The following is a 14,531-nucleotide window of genomic DNA, read 5'->3' on the forward strand; positions in this document are numbered from 1 at the left end:
GTGCCCTCTGGGGTTGTGTCACATGGCGGCCCTGGCCGAGGGGGAGCCGACAGCGGACAGAAGCAGACTGTGGCAGTGTCACACAGAGCCGTTACAGACCTGCTAAGGAGCCCGTGGCATGGTAACTCAAAGTTTTAAAAAACTCCAGTCAGTGGTACATACACTAGGATTAAATGTCATAATCACTCTATGAGTAATATAATTCTATTAAGCCAGAGTGTTTTGTATTGAAAGCATTAGGCAGAAACACTTAAAACCTAACAATTTTTTGAAGAACTCTTTTGGTTCTTTCTTCAGACTTTTATAAACTGACAGCTTCAAAAATGGAAGTTACTGTTGACCTCTCTCAACCTCCATGAGACCCTGAAACTAGACATAAATGTACATTTTCTCTACTGGGATTTAATTATCAGAAATGTTATGTCCATGGCATTCACATATTTACTCTAGAAACACGCATTATAGATCACATAGGGCATTTGAGAAGGTTTGAAAAATCAGACTGGACTTTCCTCTTGGGGTAATAAGAGATTGGATTAGAGGGCCTTTCAAGGTTCCTTCTATTTTGAGGATCGAGGAATTTTCACATATTTGGATTAGAGAGACCTTTAAAATCTGGGAATAAAAAATTCTGAACCTCTCCCCAACACTCCCAGGTTATTAGGCCATGAAAAGAGATTTCATCCAAATTAAAAAAAAAAAAACAACAAAACTTAAAAAGCCCTGACCAGCATGGCTCCGTGGGTTGAGTGCCATCTCACATGCTGAACGGTCGCTGGTTTGATTCTCAGTCAGGGCACGTGCCTGGGTTGCAGGCCAGGTGCCAGGTTGGGGGCATGTGAGAGGCAACCGATCGACGTTTCTCTTGCCCATCGATGTTTCAGTCCCTCTCTTTCTCCCTCCTCTCCCCTCTCTCTAAAAATAAATAAAACCTTAAAAAAAAGAAGTAACAAGAATTTTGGAGGGTTCTAATAGTAACGGAGCTAACTAGAAATAGAACGCTAACGTATTTGATCTTGGAAGGACAACAGAGAGTCATCCTGACCAGAAACATTCTTAGAAAATGAAACAAAGCTCATCTTCAGGACCATGCAGCAAAAGGCACTGGTGGGGGCCTCACGGGTCCAAGCTGAAGAGGCCAGGTGGGGGTGGGACTGCTGACGTAAATGCTGTGGCAGAAGTGATGTCACTTGCAATGACACTGGGGATGCCCCTCACTGGGAGTCTGAGCCTTACATGTTCTGACCAAGGAGGTGTCCTGGGAGTTTTGGGACAAGTGATAACAGCTGCAGGAGGGAAGCAGCGAGAAGGTGAAGAACATAGTGAGAAAGAAGGGAGAGAAAACAGTAATGAGCAGAGCACCTTCCCCCTCCCTAAATATGTTATCAAAAATGTTAGTGAAAAAAGAATGTTAAAAATGTTTTGGAGCATGAAGGAAATTTTACTAATTTTTTCCATTCTGTCAGGAAAAATGCTTGGGGTGTGTATGTTTGTTTATAATACAACACAATTCCTAAACAATTGTAAGACCATGCACCGTTCTCATGGTAACACCATCAGAAAAGATATGTATTTCCAGACATAAGCCATAAGACAAAGTCAGTAGTAACTTAGATATAACAATGTTTTAAATGCATAATGATGCAAATGATCAGTATTAAGTGAAATGCCGATGCAAAGAATTAGTTTTCTTTTTATAGCTCAGATAGAACTAAACTTCTTTTGGCCATCAGCAAAGATAACCTAATGGCATGACACCAAACTAAAATAAATGTAAATGTAAGTATATATTTGACAGGAATAATTCCTTCTCTATTTTCTTTTTATTTTTTTCCTTCTATCTATTTTCCACAAATCAGTGGTGACAATACCTATAGTTTTTATTTTTAAATAAAGTATATTTTTGACATGCAGAGTACTTACACATTTTTCTAGAATAAGTACTATGACAATTATAGTGATATGATCGCTCTCACTTCATTAGAATTATGGCAGAGCCCTTACATCTCTAATCTACTAAAACCCCGCACTGTCGCCCTGTTTGATGGAACCCAGACCAGAGGAATTAACATGCAAAGTAAAACCAAAAAGGAGACAATCTCACTGGAAACTCCATTTGAAAGGCTCCAGTTTTTGAAGCAGTGAGAAGACTTTATTCTGAGTCTGCACCAAGGCATGAACTCCACAGCAGCATCAAAAAGAGCTGCAGTTATATTTAAATGTTAAATCCGAAGAGAAATCCTAGTGATAAAATCCGAGGATTTCTTCTAAATCAAATGGCAAACAGCCATCCATTGCCTTGCAGAGGAATATTTTAGGTTTAGCTCTTTGATTCAGAGTTGGAAATGATACTAAAATAGGTTTCTGAAAAAATTAAATTATAAACTGTCATATTCCATCCCACTTAATGTGAACGAGCAGAGCCTCTAGGATAAACTCGATTAACATAAAAAAAGGGTAAAATCTTATTTCTGTTTCTAGAGAATAACAAAAGATTCTTAAAAATTATCCCCAAACTGTGCTCATACTTTCCAAATAACAGCAGAAGCTTTTCCTATGGCTATCACTCAAGCAAATATTTTCATTTTAAAGAAAGCTGCCTCCTGAATTTCTTTGCCTAGAGTCTCTTATTGAGAGGGAATTTTTATATCCAGTGATTCAGAATTGGTGGCTTGACCTCTAAGCCACCTTTATGCAACCTCTGAGTCTTGGGAGAGGCCCGTCTCCATGACAGTGAGGCTGATAACAGCAACCCTGAACAGAAAAAGGCAGCTCACATTTGGAGTATCTACCAGGTTCAGGTCCGTGCAAAGCACATGATGTCCATGTTACTATTTCATTCTCAGAACCACCTATGTCTGCTATCACTATCCTCTCGTAAGTAAAGCCAGTTCACTGGACCCCAGAACATTGCTTTTATGACTACATTGTATTATTTCTCCACTGCTGAAGTGCACAAAGCATCCAGCCACAGAAAGACAGTGACCGCAGGCCTGGGCACTCTGCAGGCCTTGCAAAGGCTAGAGATGGTTAAGGACCGCCAGCCACTCTGTGGAGTGTAAAGGGAGCCTGCGTGTGACAGCGGGGCCGGGTCAGAGGTATGCGGAATAAGCTCCACAGCACCGGGAGTGGTGAAAAACTCAGGCTCTGGCATTGACTGAACCAGGGTTCAAACCCTGACCTCGGTGCTTACCAATATATGACCTTCTTACTTAATCTCCTTGAATTAAGTTTCTTCTGTGAAATGAATATGATGATAGGATCCATCTCACACCAAGTTGTGAGCTATAATAAAATGATGCAATAATGCAGATAAAGTTCTTAGACAGTACGTGACACAGTAAGTCTTAGTCATGGTAACTATTATTATTCTGGACTAAGCAGAGACCATGTGGAGCTCAGGAACCTTACTGCAACACAGGAAGCACTGAGTTTTCCCATATTCATGTCTATGGCGCTGAATGGACATGTGAAAGGTCACAGGCTTCTTGCCTACTCAATGCTGTTGAGCAGGCTGCCAAGAGAGGGGAATGGGTGGGTGGTCCTTGCCTTGCATTCAGATAGGAAGGAGGCATTACTGACCGAGTCGACGAGGCTGGCTCTGTGACTTGGCGCTTCATGCGGGTGCCACGAGCACAGTGCTCCTGGCCCCCGACCTGGGTGGAGAGGGGGATGTCAGGGGAGGTGTGGCTGATCTTCATGGAAGCGTCGCCGCAGGGGCTGGGAGGGTCTAGGAAGCCCTCACTGTTCTCCTGCTCATTGGTTTCTGTGTCCGTGTAGTTAAGAGGCTCCTGGTTGTTGTCTTTGCTACTAGAGAACAGGCCTCGTTCTCGCCACGGAACCCAGCAGAGTTTCCAAGACACGAAGAGAGACACGCCAAAGAGAGCCAGGCCACAGGCAGTGACCACAAGGGTCAGCAGGCTCACTGAGATATCTGCAAAGAAGCAGAGATTAAAGGTCAGTAGGGCTGTCACTCCTCCAACTCCTGTGCCCATCCATTGCACAGGGCAGGCAGAATGACCCTGTCATCCATTCACCCCTCGGAAGCCATCTGAGGAAGGCCAGGCTGGGGATGCTGCTGGGCTGTCTGATTCTGAGGCACAGACAGGGAGGACTCGGACGCAGCACAGAGGATGTAACATGCAGGCTCTGTTTGGAAACAAGACACAGGTAGCCATAGCAAGAGACGGGATATCCAGGGGGACGAGGGAGGCCCCGCAAGCCGACATGGCGGCGCTGTCATTTACTACCCAACGACAACGCAAACCGCTGATACTGGATGAGCAGAGCGGTTTCAGCTGTCCTGAAAAAATTCCTTTGTCATCTCAGAGAGCTGGGTAATAACACTTGTGAATTAAGTAACAAGTTTTTAAAAATTAGAGTGCTTTTTTTTCTATTTTTGATAATAATGTCTAAGGGTCTTAGCAAAATGAAGCTCAAGTCCTCTGAAGCCTCAAGAACACCCACATCCCAGTGGTCAGGGTGTCCAGGGCCCAGGGACAATGGTTCTAGTTTGGATTTTCCCAGTAGCAGACCTGAGACACAGGTTCAAGGGCAAGTGGTTTACTGAGGTGAAGATAATACAGGTAGAGGAATAGGGAAGTGATCCAGGGAAGGAAGCCAGAGAAGGGGACTTTATCAAGCCAGTATTACAGGAGCCGGGGGCGGGGGGACTGCAGGATCAGCCTGCTGAGGAGGCTTCATCTACCTGGAGTCTCCCCGCCCCTTGGGCCAGGGACAAGGGCTATTTATTTATAACATCAGCTCCCTTCAGTCACTGATTTGAAGGAAGCTCTCAAGGGGCATTTCCAGCCTTTGGCATGGGCGGTAAAGTAAGCTGCAGGGGCGAGAAAAATCCCACATTTAAATAAACACACGGACTGGCCTTTGGAGGTCAGGAGGCACGTGCTCAGGTAGTAAGGGTGAGGGGATGTGGTTGGGCAGCAGCTGCACCTGCTATGTGAACTATGACCCTTGGCCTTAGGTAGGGTCCACGGCAGCATAGTGTCCAGTGGCTGTGCTTTTAACTCTCAGAACAAAGCCAAACCCCCTCCATGCTTCTACCCCACCTTCTGGCAGAGCCAAGGAGGCTGAGGCATCGACCCAAGCTCAGTCCTAGTGCAGTGGTGCATGTAAACCCCTCACTTTAAAGGACACCCCTACTGCCCTTACTGAGTTACAAGGACTCTCCCCATCATTAATATTTATACTGCGTTAGCCAAAGTTTTCTGAATAGCCCTACATGCCAGGTACTGTGCGAAGCTATGGAGATACAATGGTAAATAATAAAATTAGGAATGCATTATTTAGTATTCACAAATTTAACAATCCACCGCACGGCAGCAATCCACGATACGCGACAATCTGTATTTCTGCCTCGGTGCGCACATGAGCCCTTCCTGCAAACCTCTTATCTACAGAGTCAAGCTGACCTCCTCGCGTCCATGGGCTTTTCAACATGACTCAGAAAGTACCTGATCATTCTTATGAAATGATAAAAGTTTCTTCATGAGAAATTGCTCTTGGCAGAAAGCCAGCTGCCAGGGCTGGTGATGGATCTAGTGTATTTCCACCATGACTCCCAATCAATCTCGGCCATGGTGTGAAACAATACGATATCTTTTTCTGAAAACACTGGGGTTCCAATTTCAGCATGGGTGACTGAGCTCAAATCTTGGCCAGTTTTCTCTCTTCAAGTACCAGTGAAATGGGACAAGCAGACTATACAACAATGGAAAACAAGGCTGGGTTCTGTCAATCCATCAGCGAACCAGTAACATGGAGGAATTTCCGGGACTGTTTTAAAGGAAAAAGCTGATCAGTGCTGGACACTGAACACAGGACAATGAAAACACAGGCCACCAAGGGAAAACTAAAAATAACACACCCACTCTGGATACAGAGCAACAAGGGCAGAGATGAGGAAGTGGGAGCAGTCGGGGGGCAAAGAAAAGGGCTCTGGAAACTACCCTCACAGCGCCACGACACAAGGCGGGGGAGCGGAGAGGCGGGGTCATGGTTTGGCCGCAGGCTCCAGCTCCCACAGCACGGAGTGAAAAACCTGTTGGTGCAGCTTCCACGGTAGGTGGTAGTGCTGGAGGCCTAGGGGAGACCTCCTCTCAGTGGATCAGGCTGTCACGGCAAATGTCAACCCCCACTCCTTCCAATGAAATCTGAAAACAACACAGATTTCACACCCCAGCGAAATCTCTTAATACATTCTGTAATCCAAATGGAGACAAAACTCCTTTCTGATATCCTGTTAATAAGCCCAGCACCATCCTGACACAGACCCCACTAGGAGACCACCAGCAACAGCTAGAGGAGGGCTACTTGGGAAGGCAGAAGGTTTACTTGTATTCTTATTTATTCGGGTTATTTGTCTTCTTATTTGTCCAATATTCACTCTTCCCCACCACAGCGCCCCCTCTGAGGGAGGAGCATAAGCCGTTACTCGCTGATGTTGGTCTTGGCCATGTGCCTTGCTCTAGTCCAGGGACTATGAGTAGATGTGGCCCATGCCACCTCAGACCTCAGGACTCTTGGGCTTCCACCTGGTGCTGAGAGAGAAGAGAGGTCTCATGTGAGGGCTGATCTTCCAGCCTGGATGACATCACAGGACGGCTGCGGCACAGGCACAAAATCCAGAATGAAGAGCAAACTGAAACCTGATCTACAGATGGGGCAGAGGCTGAAGCTGATCCACAGATTTACGGGCAAAACCTAAGCGCTTGATGTTTAAAATCACTGAGATTTTGAAAGTATTTGTTACCATGGCAAAAAGTTCACTAATATAAATGACCCTGTAATTTAGGATTGGGACACTTTTAAGAAGGAAAAGAGATGATATAAAGAATCACATGGGACAAGAGACTTCATCCAGGATTGTCCTGGGTAAACCAGGCCATATGGTCAGCCTGGATTTAAGAATCGCACCTGAACTCTGAACTTACCAGCTTGGTACAGCATGGCCCCTCCGGGTGTACTCGGCACAGAAAACATGCTAAATAAATTAAAGCCTGGGCTCACTCATGCTAGAAATCACAGGGCCCTGACCCAGTTCAAAAATAACTTCAGCTTGTTAGTTGACTCCCAGCCCATGCACCTGAGAAAACAGCTTGCTCACAAGTTCAGTCACGAGGGGTGGGGATAGGATCCACGAGAGCAAACAACTCCTCTGTCTACCTCAACACAGACTCCCAAGCATCTAAAAGAGTGCCGGGCACATAGTAGGCATTCAGTAAGTGTTTGATGAAACCCATCTGAGGAACCCTGTAGCCACCTCCTGGGTTTACCGTGAGTTGTAGTGTGGCTTGTAAACTCCAGGAGGTGATAGTCACATTCATAATCATTATAGGTTTTTGCGCATAGAGTTATTACAAAAAATTTCTGGCAAGTGGCAAGAGTGGTTTTTTCTTGTTCACAGAAAGGTGCCATGTAGGTTGGCAGGGGGCCAGGGAACACCTGACCAGAGAAACTATGGCGCCCTACACAGCCGTACCCACCACTAAACGGGACATCTGGATTCTGTTTGCAAACAGCTCAGGGTGCTCGCTACACAGGGTGCTTGTCCTTGTTCACTCTCTCTCTCTCTCTCTCTCTCTCTCTCTCTCTCTCTCTCTCTCAGAAAGAAGTGCTGAGAAAACTGCTATGGAGTCACTAAGGCTTTACATATTACCTACCTCATACCCCATGACCTCGGGAAAGGGTGAGGGAGAATCCACTTATAATCACAAAATAGTTTTATTTAGAAGAACAGAAGTTATTTCTTCAGTTAGGTGGTAAGTACACAGCCATTTGTTTTATTATTGATCTTGGAACTACGTGTATTCACTATGTATACTCTTTGACCTTCTTGGCATATTTCATAATAAAAATTGTGAAAGATAGCAACATTAAAAATTAATATTCAAAAGATAATTTTTCTAATCGGTCTTTTTGTCCAAGGCTCAAGAGAATAGCCAGAAGGAGATTTAGGGCTAAAAGGAGACAAATGGTAACTCAGTTGTGATCAGATCAGGGAAAGGTGGCTGCTTCGGGGTGACCGTGCATGAAACCACACAGAGAGGCCAGTGATGTGCATTCTCCCAGGGAAGGTGTGGCATGGAGTGTCCTGCACCCAGCCTGATCGTCAGAACCCTCTTCCATGGGCTACAGTCCTTGCCGTAGGATGTGATATATTGCAGTAACATCCCAGGACAGCAGATGCAACATAGAACGACACTTCTAACTCAGCAGACATCCCAGCCTCTACAGGACATCTCTACTTCTAAGGAATCCCTGCAAGCCTAAAGACTGACTCTGGAATGGCAAATGTCATTGTCCAACGAATGAAGAGCTTGAGCACTGTACATGGACAGGGGAACACAGCTGCCCTGCTAAACTGTGAAGAGCCAGAGAGAACATATAAACTGATAACCAAGGAAAAGTCAGGGGACAAATGGGACAAATCAGCAACTTAAAACAGACTAACCAAGCTGAGCCATCAGAATAAATGACTCCTGACATAAAACAAATGAATGCAAGAGGCAAATTAATTCATACGCTCAGTGAGATGTTTAAAACAGTGGGTATGAGTGAGAGGTATGGCTGCAGCAGTGACCACAAGCAGATGCCTGTGAGATCCCACGCAAGCCGAGGAAAGGAGACCGTAGCCCTAGGATTTTACAGCCAGCCCCCTGATCACAAGAGGAAAGGAAAGGCATTTTCAGCAGTCAGTGACTCAGATAATACACTATTCATGCACTCTCTCCTGCATAAAACCTAGGAAATTCTCCAAACGAACAAATAAAAATATGTGTCAGACTAGAAAACCCAAGAAGGAAAGAACATACTACACGAGATGTATACTTGCATACTGTGGATCACAAGAATTAGTGATAAGCAAAGAAAACAGTAAAGAGTACATTAAATCTAAATAATTGCGAGTTATGAGATAATGAAGTTTAATGTATCTGTTAAGAGAAAAGAACGCTTAAAAGAGCAAAGGAATAATTACCATACAAACACAGTCCAACAATTTCAACAACACATGGGAGACAGAAGGTGGAAGGAAGTAAAAACAAATGAAATGTCCTATATTGTTAGCGAGAGGAGATTAGAGATTCTTCAACCTGATGCTAGTAAGTAAATATAGGTGCACATGTGTATATCAAATATTTAAGGGGAATGTGATTCAAAATGGTACATCTGCATATATATTTATATCATCTCCTTCCCAAGACCACCCCCGTTAAGTGATTCAAAATAAATGCAAAGTATAAACCCACAATCACAAAGAGAACAGTATAGGTCCATTAGGAAACGGGATTTTAATTTATTTTCTGGAAGACAGTATGCGGGTGGAGGCATAGTAGAGGATGCCACGCCCTTCCACCCCCACCCCCCCCCCTCCCCCCGCAAAAGGAAGAAAATGCAGAGGAGGATAATCTGAGGATACATTTGAGGGGCAGGCAACTTGACCTACTGCATTCAGACAGACTCAAGACAATCCCTTCCAGCATGGTAGTGGCTAAGACTGACATGTCAGGCTGGAAACACAGGCATGGACTGAAAATCTCCACCAAAATCCTGTCCAATCTGTCTAGGGAGAGACCAAGGCAACTCATGTGAGAATTAGTGCCCAAGAGCGGAATTATTTATATTCTTGAAAAAAAAAAAAAAAAAATGGAACTTTTTATAATCTCCTCAAAGTAAATCTTGTGTGTTAAAATCTCACTTACAGATACACAGCCTCATAGTCAGCTTTTCTATTGCTTCACTATTAAATATGGCTAAGCTGAAAAGAATCACTGGTCATGTAAGGAAATCTTACAGCAACTGAGACCAACATATAGAAGCAAAAAGATGTCCCCAGAGAAAACAAGATAAATCAGAGAGTAAACAAAAACGTAAAAAACATTTCATTCATAGGAAGATGCTAGGAGGTATTCCATCCATAATACAAGAGTAGACTACTACTAAATGGAATGGAGAATAAGACAATGTTCTTAGAAGTAAAACAGCATGACTGCTAAAACAAAAAATTCAATGGAGGGTAAAGAAAAGAAACATTTCCTGAATGTGGACCAAATATTGAGAAAATTTAAGCCAAAGATATGAAAGGTAGAGTGTGCATCCGGGAGGTCTAAGTTTTCTGTAAGTTTAGAACACAGAAAACGAAGGTAAAAGTCATCAGAGGGAAAAAAAATTAATCCCCTTAAATTGAAGGACAAATTGATAGGGTTCCACAGAGCTCTTATAATAAAACAGCCCTACCTTGGACACATTATTGTGAAATTTGAAAGCATAAAAAATTAAGAGAAAATTGGAAAAGCTTTAGAGACAAAAATAACATGAATGCAAAGAAATTAGAACCATCTTCACATTGGACTTCTCGTTAAAAATAAAAACCCACTAGATAATGGAATGATGCCTGCAAACTCCTGAGAGAAAATGAGTTTCACCTTAAAAGTCAATACCCAAACATACTATCATAAGGGTGAGGGCTGAAAAAGCCATTTTCAGGCCTATAAGAAGTCACATTATTTTCCATCCACTTATCCTAGGAAGTTACTAGGATAACTTCCTTGAGGGTAAATGTAACAGATTAAAATTAAACAGAAGAAAATATAGTGCACAAAAAAATGACAAAACGAAAAAATGCTTCCCACTCAGAAAACCAGCGAAGCCGCAGTGAGAGAGCTGAGCAGCAGAGCTGAAGAGCCGCCGGCCAAGCCTGGCACAGGAAGGCTGGGCTCCAGGAAGCGTCTCCTCAGATAAAGGATTTGAAAAGAAATAAATGACTTGGTGGACAGTTTACTTGTTAATAACATTATTAATTGTCTTCTAATAGCATTTAAAAGAAAGAGGGAGAAAGATAAATTAGAAATTTAAATTAGGAATTAGAAATAAATAAATAAATTTGAAATTTGAGGGGGAAAATTTTTTGGAAAAAAAAGTTTTAAATCCATTTTCACATAAACACCATTTATTGTTTCTCAACTTTTAAAATCAAGACATAGACAAAGAATGGAAGGCTTAAGTATGGTTGTGGAACAGAATATAAATGTTTTCCACTTCAACGTCTTAAAATTAATAGAAAGGATGCCAGAAATTAAGAGATAAAAAAGAGGAAATTTAGAAGCTAAAGGAAAGGTTATAGGTTGACTTCCAAATTGAGGGAACAAGAGATAACGTCTATCATTGACAGACAACAATATATACATATTGATGTTTTCAGGCTTAAAGTATATATTTTTACATTCAAAACCATGTATAGCAAACCATTTTTTGTTGAGAAAAATGAAACATTTTATAAATTCCTGTAGTATACGAAGTATATGTGATTTAGTACATTGTGGTGTTGTCTGTCATCCCAAAACATTTCCGAAAACAGTCCTTATTGAATCCGACTCCTTGGTTTATAAGAACAAATAAATGAAAATCATGACAATGATGATAACCTCAGTCTCCCAGGACAGTTTTCCTTCCAAGGCAAACCTATAAAAGTTCTCCATCCATGGCTATTCATCCTTGTTTGACTTCTGGATTCATGATCAAATTATCAGGAGACTGGCATAGGCTATACCTTTTTACTTTGTAAATACCAATAATAAAACATACTCATTTACTATCACACTCATTTCATACAAGGAAAGGTATTTCAATACCACAAAACAAATATTATTCCCTTAAAATACTACATTGAACTTTATGAATAAAACCCTTTGTCAGTTTGCTTCAGACTTGTAGGAACCTTGCAACGAATAAACAAGGCACTAGAGACTGGGAGTCACTGTCCTAGTCCCTTGCAAATCAGTTCTGCCCCATCTCTACTTCTTATAGCAACAAATACAGCTCAGAGCAGAACCAGGAAAGAGAGGACATTTTGATATCCACCCAAGCCTTCCTCTCCGGAGCTCTCCTCCTTCAACTGCTCTCCCCACCTCTTGTTGCCTCAGAGAACTGGAATTTTCAAAGGGATTATGTTGGAACCTAAAGATTTTGTATCTGTCTTGATGGTGGGAAGGCACAGGATGAGTGAAATGTGGCGTTTCCGGGGTGGGGCAGGCAAAGGAAACTTGGAGTCACAATTGAGGAGGGAAACAAGGAAAGATCAGAGCTGGAGAAGTGGTGCTGAGCATTGAGACTGAAGTGGGACGGGACGGAAAAATGAAGAGGGCACTTCTTGGTCAGAACCTAATCAACAAAGCAAACAAACCAGCAAAATAGAACGAGAGACACTGAAATAAAGAACAAACTGACAGTGACCAGAGGGGAGGGAGTAGGGAAGTAAACGGGCAAAGGAGGAGAGCGTTGTCAAAGAACGTGTATAAAGGGCCCACGGACAAAGCCGAAGAGGGGAAGGATTGAGGGTGGGGCAGGGGAAAGTGGTGGAGGGAAAATGGAGACAACTGTACTTGAACAACAATAAAAAAAAAAGAAAAGAAAAGGAAGAAGAAGAAGCTGTGACAGGAATTGGTTTAAAGGTCTGGAGCAAAATGAAGTAAGCTGAGTGGCTCAAGATCACTAATGCACAGTTACATATGACTGACTTTTTTGCAAAAGGATTTGAGGTAGCTTTAACCATGTATACAGCAAGGTGGGATAAAATAAACCCTGTGAGAAAATCAGGGCCAAAGGAAAATAAAAGTAAAATGAAGATGAAATCAGGGGTAAGGTAAACAGCCAAAGCGCATGCGTGAGGCTTGGTAAAGTTGCCAGAGGTGGTGACAGAACTGGCTCCCAGCATCCCACTTACCATACAAAAGAAAGAGATGTGACCAATTACAAGATTCAACATCTAAAATACTACACAATCAATAAACATTTATGAGGCAAGGAACATTTGAACTCAATATGTAATGATATTAAAGGTTATTAATTTCTTTTAGATATGATAATTGTATTGTGGTTATGTTTTCTAGATACATGTGGAAATAGTCAAATGATTTGATGTCTAGTTGTTGCTTCAAAATAGAGATGAAACAAGGTTGACCATGGGTTAATAATTTTTGAAACTGAGTAATGAGTATGTAGTTTATTACATTACTTTCCCTACTTTTCTCTGTTTGACAATTTCCTAATGAAAAATGTGAAAGAAAACATGTTTTGGTCAGGGAAAAAGGCTGGTCCCTGACTTCAATCTTAGATGGGTTTGTTTATTTAATAGGTCTTGGGTGAGGACCCTGAACCTCCATTTTTAACAAGCACCTCAGATCTCAGATTACTCTGATGCAGATGATCTATAGATAGATAACACTGCGTAAACCTGGTCAAGTAAAAATATATTGATGTTGTGTTTCACAATGTAAGACACTTTCCTGATCCTAAAACACTGTGTCTTGGAGGCATAATAAAGATAATACTGGGAAATTTAGTTAAGACCATCAGGCCATGGGGAACTAGAGGACACCACATGGTACCTTGTAGGGAAGGTGGTAATGTGATTAGATAAAGGAAAAAGGCCAGATCAGACAGCTCTGATGATGAGATGGTAGGCGTTTCAGGGAACTGAACCAATGTGGAAACTGTATTAGGAGGAACCTTAGGGAGCTGATTCCTTCATCAACAATATCTTCCATGTGACCATGAGGCCTCCATCTGAATACTCTATTTTCTGTTTTTTTTAAACTTAATACAATGAGCATGTATTACTTTGCAATTAAAAAAACATAATAATAATAATATAATTGTTGCACTAAAAATATCACAGCATTCTGGAGTTAGCCAGTGAAGAGGAACTGAGGCCCGTACACACCTCAATAGCCCAGAGGGCATCTTTTGAATGGTGACCCTGAGGTATCTCGGGTAAGAAGCATGTAATAGATTTTAGGCTAAAGTTAGATGGTTTGATGTTTAAAATTTGAACTTAAATTGTCTGGGAAATACTATCTTGCAGGGACCTTGCTCTTCAATTACACTGTAGGCACCACAGCCTGACAGTTAGGAATACAAGTTCTAGAATCACACAATCAAGGTCTGCAGCCAGCATAGGTCTGTTGTGCAACCTAAGGTCTCCAAATTTTTTTTTCTTATAGTAACTTTGGGATAATAACAGTATTTACTTCTTGGTGTTGCAGAGGGTGCTTCGAAAGGTATGGGCACTCAATAAATGTAAATGTTTGCATTTTGTTTTTCGTGAGGTGGCTCAGCATTCAGCCACTCCATATCCAGACTTGTTCTTCCTGCCACAAAGTGGTCACCTTGGTTAATTAATAACGAGGCCTTGTGAAGCTTTATGAAGTGAGCTGGCAATGAATGAATAAGTATCAGGAGCCATATAGGCGCTTATTGAGCTGAATTACTGAGGACAAGAGAAGGACCTCCTACTGAGCACCTGATATTTGCTAAAGACTCAACCACTAGTACAAAATAAATAAAACTAGACCTTGCCCTCAAAAATAGCCCAGTAGGGACTACTTACAATTCACAGAATACTACAGGAACCCAAAAGTGGGTTTGGAGAAGGCTCCCCGTAAAAGAGGAGTAAGCCAAGTTCTACTTACAACCACTTCTCTTATACAAAAACCAAACCCAGATCATTTGGC

The 14,531-nt window shown here is 42.2% G+C and overlaps 1 protein-coding gene across 1 annotated transcript in view; it reads right to left on the reverse strand.

Annotated features, from left to right (window-relative positions):
• SYT9 (synaptotagmin 9) overlaps positions 1–14,531 on the reverse strand; it is a 171,520-nt gene that overhangs the window by 114,042 nt on the left and 42,947 nt on the right. Inside the window, exon 2 of the mRNA XM_054583178.1 lies at positions 3,583–3,934. Coding sequence (XP_054439153.1) covers positions 3,583–3,934 — 352 coding nt within the window. The remainder of the gene's footprint in view (positions 1–3,582; positions 3,935–14,531) is intronic.

This window comes from Pteronotus mesoamericanus, unplaced genomic scaffold, assembly GCF_021234165.1.
Source record: "Pteronotus mesoamericanus isolate MK-2021 breed Mesoamerican mustached bat unplaced genomic scaffold, CSHL_Meso_final contig_1189, whole genome shotgun sequence".
Taxonomy (NCBI): domain Eukaryota; kingdom Metazoa; phylum Chordata; class Mammalia; order Chiroptera; family Mormoopidae; genus Pteronotus; species Pteronotus mesoamericanus.